This window comes from Carcharodon carcharias (assembly GCF_017639515.1).
Source record: "Carcharodon carcharias isolate sCarCar2 chromosome 37 unlocalized genomic scaffold, sCarCar2.pri SUPER_37_unloc_9, whole genome shotgun sequence".
NCBI classification, from domain to species: Eukaryota; Metazoa; Chordata; class Chondrichthyes; order Lamniformes; family Lamnidae; genus Carcharodon; species Carcharodon carcharias.
This window is the reverse complement of record NW_024470774.1, coordinates 109,830-122,483: the sequence shown is the minus strand read 5'-3', so window position 1 is coordinate 122,483 and position 12,654 is coordinate 109,830. Positions and strand designations below refer to the sequence as shown.

The 12,654-nt window shown below is 54.7% G+C and overlaps 1 protein-coding gene across 1 annotated transcript in view; it reads left to right on the top strand.

Moving 5' to 3' along the window:
• The window catches only part of LOC121274761 (integrin alpha-M-like), a gene marked incomplete at both ends in the record, with an annotated part of 314,340 nt that overhangs the window by 192,452 nt on the left and 109,234 nt on the right, over positions 1 to 12,654 (top strand). The window contains 2 exons of the mRNA XM_041182106.1: positions 7,309 to 7,439; positions 8,532 to 8,689. Coding sequence (XP_041038040.1) covers positions 7,309 to 7,439; positions 8,532 to 8,689 — 289 coding nt within the window. The remainder of the gene's footprint in view (positions 1 to 7,308; positions 7,440 to 8,531; positions 8,690 to 12,654) is intronic.

Below are 12,654 nucleotides of genomic sequence, written 5' to 3'. Positions count from 1 at the left end.
AGTGGCTGGAGGAGGTTACAAAGATAGGGAGGGGTGTAGGGGCAGGTGGAGGTTACAGAGATAGGGATGGATTGTAGGGGGCTGGAGGAGGGTACAGAGATAGGGAGGGTTGTAGGGGCTGGAGGAGGTTACAGAGATAGGGAGGGTTGTAGGGGCTGGAGGAGGGTACAGAGATAGGGAGGGGTGTAGGGGCTGGAGGAGGTTACAGAGATAGGGAGGGGTGTAGGGGCTGGAGGAGGTTACACAGATAGGGAGGGGTGTAGGGGCTGGAGGAGTTACAGAGATAGGGAGGGGTGTAGGGGCTGGAGGAGGTTACACAGATAGGGAGGGGTGTAGGGGCTGGAGGAGGGTACAGAGATAGGGAGGGGTGTAGGGGCTGGAGGAGGTTACAGAGATAGGGAGGGTTGTAGTGGCTGGAGGAGGTTACACAGATAGGGAGGGGTGTAGGGGCTGGAGGAGGTTACAGAGATAGGGAGGGCTGTAAGTGCTGGAGGAGGTTACACAGATAGGGAGGGGTGGAGGGCTGGAGGAGGTTACAGAGATAGGGAGGGGTGTAGTGGCTGGAGGAGGTTACAGAGATAGGGAGGGGTGTAGGGGCTGGAGGAGGTTTCTGAGATAGGGAGGGGTGTAGGGGCTGGAGGATGTTACAGAGATGGGGAGGCGTGTAGGGGCTGGAGGAGGTTACAGAGATAGGGAGGGGTGTAGGTGCTGGAGGAGGTTACAGATATAGGGAGGGTTGTAGGGGCTGGAGGAGGTTACAGAGATAGGGACGGGTGTAGGGGCTGGAGGAGGTTACAGAGTTCGGGAGGGGTGTAGGGGCTGGAGGAGGTTACAGAGATAGGGAGGGATGTAGGGGCTGGAAGAGGTTACAGCGATAGGGAGGAGTGTCGGGCTAGTGGAGGTTACAGAGATAGGGAGGAGTGTCGGGCTGGAGGAAATTACAGAGATAGCGAGTAGTGTCGGGCTTGAGGAGGTTACAGAGATAGGGAGGGGTGTAGGGGCTGGAGGAGGTTACAGAGATAGGGAGTGTTGTCGGGGCAGCAGGAGGTTACAGAGATAGGGAGGGTTGAAGGGGCTGGAGGAGGTTACAGAGATAGGGAGGGTTGTAGGGGCTGGAGGAGGTTACAGAGATCGGGAGGGGTGTAGGGGCTGGAGGAGGTTACAGAGATAGGGAGGGCTGTAGGGGTTGGAGGAGGTTACAGAGATAGGGAAGAATGTCGGACTGGAGGAGGTTACAGAGATAGGAAGGAGTGTCGGGCTGGAGGAGGTTACAGAGATAGCGAGGAGTGTTGGGTTGGAGGAGGTTACAGAGAAAGGGAGGGGAGTAGGGACTGGAGGATGTTACAGAAATAGGGAGGGTTGTAGGGGCTGGAGGAGGTCACAGAGACAGGGAGGAGGTTACAGAGATAAGGAGGGGTGTAGAGGCTGGAGGAGGTTTCAGAGATAGGGAGGGTTGTGGGGGCTGGAGGAGGTTACAGAGATATTGAGGAGGTTACAGAGATAGGGAGGGTTGTAGGGCTGGAGGCGGTTACAGAGATAGGGAGGGGTGTAGAGGCTGGAGGAGGTTACAGAGATAGGGAGGGCTGTAGGGGCTGGAGGATGTTACAGAGATAGGGAGGGTTGTAGAGGCTGGAGGAGTTTACTGAGATAGGGAGGGCTGTAGGGGCTGGAGGAGTTTACAAAGATAGTGAGGGGTGTAGGGGCTGGAGGAGGTTACAGAGATAGGGAGTGTTGTCGGGGCTGAAGGAGGTTACAGAGATAGGGAGGGGTGTAGGAGCAGGAGGAGGTTTCAGAGATAGGGAGGGGTGTAGGGGATGGAGGAGGTTACAGATATAGGGAGCGATGTAGGGGCTGGAGGAGGTTACAGAGATAGGCAGGGGTGTAGAGGCTGGAGGATGTTAAAGAGATAGGGAGGGGTGTAGGGTCTGGAGGAGGTTACAGAGATAGGGAAGGATGTAGGGGCCTGGAGGAGGTTACAGAGATAGGCAGGGGTGTAAGGGCTGGAGGAGCTTACAGAGATAGGGAGGGTTGAAGGGGCTGGAGGACGTTACAGAGATAGGGAGGGTATAGGGGCTGGAGGAGGTTACAGTGATAGGGACGGTTGTAGGGGCTGGAGGAGGTTACAGAGATAGGGAGGAGTGTCGGGCTGGAGGAGGTTACAGAGATAGGGAGGGGTGTAGGGGCTGGAGGAGGTTACAGAGATAGGGAGGGTTGCAGGGGCTGGAGGAGGTTACAGATATAGGGGGGAGTGTCGGGCTGGAGGAGGTTACAGAGATAGGGAGGACATTACAGAGATAGGGAGGGTTGTCGGGGCTGGAGGAGGTTACTGAGATAGGGAGGAGGTTACAGAGACAGGGAGGACGTTACAGAGATAGGGAGGGTTGTATGGGCTGGAGGAGGTTACAGAAATGGGGAGCGGTGTAGGGGCTGGAGGAGGTTACAGAGATAGGGAGCGTTGTAGCGGCTGGAGGAGGTTACAGGGACAGGGAGGAGGTTACTGAGATAGGGAGGGATGTAGAGGCTGGAGGAGGTTACAGAGATAGGGAGGGGTGTAGGGGCTGGAGGAGTTTACAGAGATAAGGAGGGTGAAGGGGGCTGGAGGAGATTACAGAGATAGGGGGGGGGTGTAGGAGCTGGAGGAGGTTACAGAGGTAGGGAGGGGTGTAGGGGCTGGAGGAGGTTACAGAGGTAGGGAGGGGTGTAGTGGCTGGAGGAGGTTACAGAGATAGGGAGGGTTGTAGGGGCCGGAGGAGGTTACAGATATAGGGCGGGTTGTAGAGGCTGGAGGAGGTTACAGAGATAGGGAGGGGGGAGCGGCTGGAGGAGGTTTCTGAAATAGGGAGGGGTGTAGGGGCTGGAGGAGGTTACAGAGATTGGGAGGCGTGTAGGGGCTGGAGGAGGTTACAGAGATAGGGAGGGGTGTAGGTGCTGGAGGAGGTTACAGATATAGGGAGGGTTGTAGGGGCTGGAGGAGGTTACAGATATAAGGAGGGGTGTAGGGGCTGGAGGAGGTTTCTGAAATAGGGAGGGGTGTAGGGGCAGGAGGAGGTTACGGAGATTGGGAGGCGTGTAGGGGCTGGAGGAGGTTACAGAGATAGGGAGGGGTGTAGGTGCTGTAGGAGGTTACAGATATAGGGAGGGTTGTAGGGGCTGGAGGAGGTTACAGAGATAGGGAGGGATGTAGGGGCTGGAGGAGTTTACAGCGATAGGGAGGAGTGTCGGGCTGGAGGAGGTTACAGAGATAAGGAGGAGCGTCGGGCTGGAGGAGGTTACAGAGATAGGGAGGGGTGTAGGGGCTTGAGGAGGTTACAGAGATAGGGAGGGTTGAAGGGGCTGGAGGAGGTTACAGAGATAGGGAGGAGTGTCGGACTGGAGGAGGTTACAGAGATAGCGAGGAGTGTTGCGTTGGAGGAGGTTACAGAGATAGGGAGGGGTGTAGGGGCTGGAGGAGGTTACAGAGATAGGGAGGGGAGTAGGGACTGGAGGAGGTTACAGAGATAGGGAGGTTTGTAGTGGCTGGAGGAGGTCACAGAGACAGGGAGGAGGTTACAGAGATAGGGAGGGGTGTAGGGGTTGGAGGAGGGTACAGAGATAGGGAGGGCTGTAGAGGCTGGAGGAGGTTTCAGAGATAGGGAGGGGTGTAGGGGCTGGAGGAGGTTACAGAGATAGGGAGGGTTGTGGGGGCTGGAGGAGTTTACAGAGATAGGGAGGGTTGTAGGGGCTGGAGGCGGTTACAGAGATAGGCAGGGGTGTAGAGGCTGGAGGATGTTCCAGAGATACGAAGGTTGTAGGGGCTGGAGGTGTTTACTGAGATAGGGAGGGTTGTAGGGGCTGGAGGAGGTTACAGAGATAGGGAGAGTTGTAGGGGCTGGAGGTGTTTACTGAGATAGGGAGGGGTGTAGGGGCTGGAGGAGGGTACAGAGATAGGGAGGGCTGTAGGGGCTGGAGGAGTTTACAGAGATAGGGAGGGTTGCAGAGGCTGGAGGAGGTTACAGAGATAGGGAGGAGTGTTGGGCTGGAGGAGGTTACAGAGATAGGGAGGAGTTTACAGAGATAGGGAGGGTTGTAGGGGCTGCAGGAGGTTACAGAGATAGGGAGGGTTGTAGAGGCTGAAGGAGCTTACTGAGATAGGGAGGAGGTTACAGAGATAGTGAGGGGTGTAGGGGCTGGAGGAAGTTACAGAGATAGGGAGGGGTGTAGAGGCTGGAGGAGTTTACAGAGATAGGGAGGGCTGTAGGGGTTGGAGGAGGTTACGGAGATAGGGAGGGTTGTAGGGGCTGGAGGAGGTTACAGAGATAGGGAGGGGTGTAGGGGTTGGAGGAGGTTACAGACATAGGGAGGGTTGTAGGGTCTGGAGGAGGTTACAGAGATAGGGAGGGTTGTAGGGGCTGGAGGAGGTTTCAGAGATGGGGGGAGTGTCGGGCTGGAGGATGTTACAGAGATAGGGAGGGGTGCAGTGGCTGGAGGAGGTTACAAAGATAGGGAGGGGTGTAGGGGCAGGTGGAGGTTACAGAGATAGGGATGGATTGTAGGGGGCTGGAGGAGGGTACAGAGATAGGGAGGGTTGTAGGGGCTGGAGGAGGTTACAGAGATAGGGAGGGTTGTAGGGGCTGGAGGAGGGTACAGAGATAGGGAGGGGTGTAGGGGCTGGAGGAGGTTACAGAGATAGGGAGGGGTGTAGGGGCTGGAGGAGGTTACACAGATAGGGAGGGGTGTAGGGGCTGGAGGAGTTACAGAGATAGGGAGGGGTGTAGGGGCTGGAGGAGGTTACACAGATAGGGAGGGGTGTAGGGGCTGGAGGAGGGTACAGAGATAGGGAGGGGTGTAGGGGCTGGAGGAGGTTACAGAGATAGGGAGGGTTGTAGTGGCTGGAGGAGGTTACACAGATAGGGAGGGGTGTAGGGGCTGGAGGAGGTTACAGAGATAGGGAGGGCTGTAAGTGCTGGAGGAGGTTACACAGATAGGGAGGGGTGTAGGGGCTGGAGGAGTTACAGAGATAGGGAGGGGTGTAGTGGCTGGAGGAGGTTACAGAGATAGGGAGGGGTGTAGGGGCTGGAGGAGGTTACAGAGATCGGGAGGAGGTTACAGAGATAGGGAGGGCTGTAAGTGCTGGAGGAGGTTACAGAGATAGGGAGGGGTGTAGGGGCTGGAGGAGGTTACAGAAATAGGGAGGGGTGTAGGAGCTGGAGGAGTTTACAGAGGTAGGGAGGTGTGTAGGGGCTGTAGGAGGTTACAGAGATAGGGAGGGGTGTAGGGGCTGGAGGAGGTTACAGAGATAGGGAGGGCTGTAGGAGCTGGAGGAGGGTACAGAGATAGGGAGGGGTGTAGGGGCTGGAGGAGGTTACAGAGATAGGGAGGAGGTTACAGAGATAGGGAGGGCTGTAAGTGCTGGAGGAGGTTACAGAGATAGGGAGGGGTGTAGGGGCTGGAGGAGGTTAAAGAGATAGGGAGGGTTGTAGGTGCTGGAGGAGGTTACAGAGATAGGGAGGGGTGTAGGGGCTGGAGGAGCGTACAGAGATAGGGAGGGCTGTAAGTGCTGGAGGAGGTTACAGAGATAGGGAGGGGTGTAGGGGCTGGAGGAGGTTACAGAGATAGGGAGGGGTGTAGGTGCTGGAGGAGGTTACAGAGATAGGGAGGGCTGTAAGTGCTGGAGGAGGTTACAGAGATAGGGAGGGGTGTAGGGGCTGGAGGAGGTTACAGAGACAGGGAGGGGTGTACGGGCTGGAGGAGGTTACAGAGAGAGGGAGGGGTATAGGGGCTGGAGGAGTGTACAGAGATAGGGAGGGCTGTAAGTGCTGGAGGAGGGTACAGAGAGAGGGAGGGTTGTAGGGGCTGGAGGAGGGTACAGAGAGAGGGAGGGGTGTAGGGGCTGGAGGAGGGTACAGAGAGAGGGAGGGGTGTAGGGGCTGGAGGAGGGTACAGAGATAGGGAGGAGGTTACAGAGATAGGGAGGGGTATAGGGGCTGGAGGAGGTTACAGAGATAGGGAGGAGGTTACAGAGATAGGGAGGGGTATAGGGGCTGGAGGAGGTTACAGAGATAGGGAGGAGGTTACAGAGATAGGGAGGGCTGTAAGTGCTGGAGGAGGGTACAGAGAGAGGGAGGGGTGTAGGGGCTGGAGGAGTGTACAGAGATAGGGAGGGCTGTAAGTGCTGGAGGAGGGTACAGAGATAGGGAGGGTTGTAGGGGCTGGAGGAGGTTACAGAGATCGGGAGGAGGTTACAGAGATAGGGAGGGCTGTAAGTGCTGGAGGAGGGTACAGAGATAGGGAGGGTTGTAGGGGCTGGAGGAGGTTACAGAGATAGGGAGGAGGTTACAGAGATCGGGAGGAGGTTACAGAGATCGGGAGGAGGTTACAGAGATAGGGAGGGCTGTAAGTGCTGGAGGAGGGTACAGAGAGAGGGAGGGGTGTAGTGGCTGGAGGAGGTTACAGAGATAGGGAGGGGTGTAGGGGCTGGAGGAGCGTACAGAGATAGGGAGGGCTGTAAGTGCTGGAGGAGGTTACAGAGATAGGGAGGGGTGTAGGGGCTGGAGGAGGTTACAGAGATAGGAAGGAGTGTCGGGCTGGAGGAGGTTACAGAGATAGGGAGGGGTGTAGGGGCTGGAGGAGGGTACAGAGATAGGGAGGGTTGTAGGGGCTGGAGGAGGTTACAGAGATAGGCAGGGGTGTAGAGGCTGGAGGAGGTTACAGAGATAGGGAGGGGTGTAGGGGCTGGAGGAGGTTACAGAGATAGGGAGGGCTGTAAGTGCTGGAGGAGGTTACAGAGATCGGGAGGGGTGCAGGGGCTGGAGGAGGTTACAGAGATAGGGAGGGGTATAGGGGCTGGAGGAGGTTGCAGAGATAGGGAGGGGTGTAGGGGCTGGAGGAGGTTACAGAGATAGGGAGGGCTGTAAGTGCTGGAGGAGGTTACAGAGATAGGGAGGGCTGTAAGTGCTGGAGGAGGTTACAGAGATCGGGAGGGGTGCAGGGGCTGGAGGAGGTTACAGAGATAGGGAGGGGTATAGGGGCTGGAGGAGGTTGCAGAGATAGGGAGGGGTGCAGGGGCTGGAGGAGGTTGCAGAGATAGGGAGGGGTGTAGGGGCTGGAGGAGGTTACAGAGATAGGGAGGGCTGTAAGTGCTGGAGGAGGTTACAGAGATAGGGAGGGGTGTAGGGGCTGGAGGAGGTTACAGAGATAGGGAGGAGGTTACAGAGATAGGGAGGGCTGTAAGTGCTGGAGGAGGGTACAGAGAGAGGGAGGGGTGTCTTGCCATCTCCTCCTACCTGTCTGCCTGTGTCCTCTCTGACTGCCAACTGTTGTTTTTTCCAGCGCATTGAAGGTGTGAAGCTTTCCCCCGGCCTGAAGTACTTTGGGCAGTCTCTCAGCGGTGTGATGGACGTGAGTGGGGATCTGCTGACTGACCTGGTGGTTGGAGCTCTCGGGACAGTGACAGTTTTTCGGTATTGATCTGCATTCTGTCTGGTGGGCTGGTGTCTCTCCCTCGGCTTCATGTAACTCTGTCCGATATATACGTTATCTCTCTCTATATATACATATACATATACATATAATAAATGCACACACTGCTATTCACAAGCAGCACATCACCTGGTCTGTCATCAGGGAGAATGTGGTTTCTTTTTAATTTAATTAGTTAATCCATGTATTGAACAAACTTAGCTGGTAGAGTTTTGTCCTTTAACTCAGGACTTGTTCTAGTTTCAGTTACATCCAGATCACAGAGAATATTGGAACACAAACCACAAGTCTTAGATGCAGATAGCGAAGCAACATTTCACCCCCTGTCTAATCCCATTTATCCTTCACTTCGTCTGGCTGTTTAACACCCACTGTTGTCTTTGATCCCGTTCTGCAGCCTTGAGCAAGCCAGCAGTGCTCACTTTGCTTCCTGTTCATCAGTGAGGGTCACTTTCAGGTGAATGGGAGTTACCAGCCTCCAGGCAGGAACTGTTGCTGAAGTGCTGCCTGACATGCAGTTTCTCTTACAGCAGATTTTTTCCAAGTTTTATTCAGAAATGAAAACATGTTTATGTTTGATGCTCCTCAGCCACAACAGGATTCAACTTGCACCCAAGCGTCAACTCCATAAACTCGACCACCCCCAGCACATCCAAGCATAGATACAAAAATAACCGTCTGCATTTAGATGGTGCCTTTCACTGTCCCAAACTGATTTGCAGTCAGTGAGTGACTTTTTGCAGTAATGTCGGGAACAGAGCGGCCAATTAGCACACAACAAACCAGCAATCAGCAAGGGGTTTTTCTGATGTTGGTTAAGTGATAAATCTTGAGCAGCTGCCCTGCTTTCCTTTGAAATAGTGGCCATGGGATCTCTCAGGTCCACTGCTACCCACAGCCTTTGAGAATATGCAAACTGTACATTCAAACAGGGGAACACAAGACTCTGAGTGACAATTCCATGAGATCTCAGTACTCCCTCGTGTACTGCACTCACCAATTCACATTCCTTCACAATGTGAAGCTATTGCTGATCCTGTGTCTAACGTCTCCCTCTATCTCGTTCTTGGCAGCTCCCGACCTGTCCTGAATGTCTCCATCACATTTGCAGTCAACCCACAGCAAATCCCCTTTGAGGCTTACGAATGTCACCGACGCACCCTACCAAATAGACCACTCGGTAACATCACCGTGTGTTTCACAATGTCAAGACTTGTGGCCGATAACTGGGGTGAGTTGTGGCCAGTGAACACCAGCATCAATGATCAAATGACTCGGAATGATTTTCTGCCTTTAACATAAACATTCCAGGAGCATCTATCAGAAAGCAGAAGGGCCTGAGTCACATGACGAGGTATTGGGAGAGGCAAGCAAAAACTCTCCTCTTCAAGGAGCAGAGAAAGAGGCGGGAATTCCAGAGCTCGGGGCCCTGACAGCCAAAGGAGGAGAGAGGGAAAGGTTCAAGGAGGGAATTCTAGAGCTAGAGACCCAGACAGCTGAAGGCACGGCTGCCAATGGTGGAGCGATGGAAACCTGGGGATGCTCAAGAGGCCTGAATTGGAGGAACGCAGAGATCTGAGGGCGTTGGAGGAGGTTACAGAGATAGGGAGGGATGTCAGGGGCTGGAGGAGGTTACAGAGATAGGGAGGGGTGTCAGGGGCTGGAGGAGGTTACAGAGATAGGGAGGGTTGTAGGGGCTGGAGGAGGTTACAGAGATAGGGAGGGGTGTAGGGGCTGGAGGAGGTTACAGAGATAGGGATGGGTGTAGGGGCTGGAGGAGGTTACAGAGATAGGGAGGGGTGTAGGGGCTGGAGGAGGTTACAGAGATAGGGAGGGGTGTAGAGGCTGGAGGAGGGTGCAGAGATAGGGAGGGGTGTAGGGGCTGGAGGAGGTTACAGAGATAGGGAGGGATGTAGGGGCTGGAGGAGGTTACAGAGATAGGGAGGGGTGTAGGGGGCTGGAGGAGGTTACAGAGATAGGGAGGGGTGTAGGGGCTGTAGGAGGTTACAGAGATAGGGAGGGCTGTAGGGGTTGGAGGAGGTTATAGAGATAGGGAGGGCTGTAGGGGTTGGAGGAGGTTATAGAGATAGGGAGGAGGTAACAGAGATAGGGAGGGTGCTATTTGGTATATGTTCACGGGACAGCGCTGACATGGGCATTGTGGAGTCTTGCTGTGCCGCAGATGCTGCCTGTTCCCCCTCCCTGCCGAGGAGCACTCAGGTGATGAGCTAGGGTCCAGCGTGAGCATGGGTGCAGCTGAACCTAGCTCAGCATGTCTCTGCTGGCCTGCTCATCGACATTCATGTCGTGGAATTTTATGATGCAGCCTCCGTGATGTGGGCATTTCTGGAAGTGATAGGATTTATTGCCCTTCCCTCGATGCCCCTAAAGAAAGTGTCAGCTCCAAACACTATCTCACAATAGTCAGAAGTGCTTTGCAATACTTTTCGAAGTGACATCAGTGTTGCAGTGTAAGAAACATGGCAGCAAATATGCACAAAGTAAGCTCCCAGAAGCTTTCTCTCACACACTTTGGTTGAGTGAGAAGTGTTGGCCCTCACACACATGGGGCAAAATCAGCCCCCTCCTCTTCCAAGAGCAGCTCTGAGATCGATTTTGAGAATCTGAGACGGCAGATTCAGTTAACTGCCTCACTCAAAAGGTGGAATTTCTCGCAGACTGTTGCTCCCTCAGTACTGACCCTCTGACAGTGCAGCACTCCCTCAGTACTGACCCTCTGACAGTGTAGCACTCCCTCAGTACTGACCCTCCGACAGTGCAGTGCTCCCTCACTACTGACCCTCTGACAGTGTAGCACTCCCTCAGTACTGACCCTCCGACAGTGCACTGCTCCCTCAGTACTGACCCTCTGACAGTGCAGCACTCCCTCAGTACTGACCCTCTGACAGTGCAGCACTCCCTCAGTACTGACCCTCTGACAGTGCAGCACTCCCTCAGTACTGACCCTCTGACAGTGCAGCACTCCCTCAGTACTGACCCTCTGACAGTGCAGCACTCCCTCAGTACTGACCCTCTGACAGTGCAGCGCTCCCTCAGTACTGACCCTCTGACAGTACAGCGCTTCCTCAGTACTGACCCTCTGACAGTGCAGCGCTCCCTCAGTACTGACCCTCCGACAGTGCAGCACTCCCTCAGTACTGACCCTCTGACAGTGCAGCATTCCCTCAGTACTGACCCTCTGACAGTGCAGCATTCGCTCAGTACTGACCATCTGACAGTGTAGCTCTCCCTCAGTACTGACCATCCGACAGTGCAGCACTCCCTCACCACTGACCCTTCGACAGTGTGGCTCTCCCTCAGTACTGACCCTCTGACAGTGCGGCACTCCCTCAGTACTGACCCTCTGACAGTGCAGCGCTCCCTCAGTACTGACCCTCTGACAGTTCAGCACTCCCTCAGTACTGACCCTCTGACACTGCAGCACTCCCTCAGTACTGACCCTCTGACAGCGCAGCACTCCCTCAGTACTGACCCTCTGACAGTTCAGCACTCCCTCAGTACTGACCCTCTGACACTGCAGCATTCCCTCAGTACTGACCCTCTGACACTGCAGCACTCCCTCAGTATTGACCCTTTGACAGTGCTGTGCTCCCTCAGCACTGACCCTCTGACAGTGCATTGCTCCCTCAAACTGACCCTCTGAGAGTGCAGCGCTCCCTCACACTGACCCTCTGACAGTGCAGTGCTTCCTCAATACTGATCCTCCGACAGCGCAGCGATTCCTCGGTACTGGCCCTCTGACAGTGCAGCACTCCCACATTACTGACCCTCTGACAGTGCAGCACTCCCTCATTACTGACCCTCCGATAGTGCAGTGCTCTGTCAGTACTGACCCTCCGACTGTGCAGCACTCCCTCAGTACTGACCCTCTGACAGTGCGGCACTCCCTCAGTACTGACCCTCTGACGGTGCAGCACTCCCTCAGTACTGACCCTCCGACAGTTCAGCATTCCCTCAGTACTGACCCTCTGACAGTGCATCACTCCCTCAGTACTGACCCTCCGACACTGCAGCACTCCCTCAGTACTGACCCTCTGACAGTGCAGTCCTCCCGCAGTACAGACCCTTTGACAGTGTGACATTCCCACAGCAGTAACCCTCTGACAGTGGCACACTCCCTCAATACTGTCCATCAGACAGAGCGTCACCCCTTCTGACAGTGTGGAGCTCATTCAGTACTGACATTGCGACAATGCAGCACTCCCTCAGTATTGACACTCCAACAGTACAGCAGTCCCTCAGTACTGAGCTTTTGACAATGCAGCGCTCCCTCAGTATTAACCTTAGGCCAGTGCAGTGCTCCCTCAGCTGAGATTTTGTGCTTCAGATTCTTGAATGGGTTTGAAACCACAAACATCTTACTCGAGCCAATCAACTGGATTGGACGTGGTGGTGAGTGCCTCTCTCAACCTCCGCAGTCCCTGTGGTGTAGATACACCCGCAGTGCTGTTAAGGAGGGATTTCCAGGATTTTGATCCAGCAACTGTGAATGAACGGCGTTATATTTCCAAGTCAGTATGGTGAGTGACCTGGAGGGGAACTTCCAGGTGGTGGTATTCCCCTGTATCTGCTGACCTTGTCCTTCTAGATCATTGTGGCCATGGGTTTGGAAGGTGCTAATGAATGAGGTGGTGGAGAGAGTGAATGTTTGTAGGTGCCAATCAAGCGGGCTATTTTTCTGGGCGTGGTCAAGCCTCTTGAGTGTTGTGGGAGCTGCACTCTTTCAGACATGTGTGGAGTATTCCATCCCACTCCTGACTTGTGCCTTGTAGATGGTGGACAGGCTTTGGGGAGTCAGGAGGTGAGTGACTCACCGCAGGATTCCTAGCCTCTGTCCTGCTCCTGTAGCCACAGTATTTATATGGCTGGTCCAGTTCAGTTTCTGGTAACCCCAGGATGTTGATAGTGGGGGATTCAGTGATGGTAATGCCATGGCACGTCAAGGGGCGATTGTTAGCTTCTCTCTTGTTGGAGATGGTCATTGCCTGACACTTGTGTGGTGTGAATGTTACTTGCCACTTGTCAGGCAAAGCCTGGATATTGTCTAGGTCTTGCTGCATTTGGACATGGGCTGCTTCTGTATCTAAAGAATGGTAAATGGTACTGAACATGGTGCAATTATTAGTGAACATCCCCACTTTTGACTACCAACGCACAGTAGCAGCTATGTGTAGC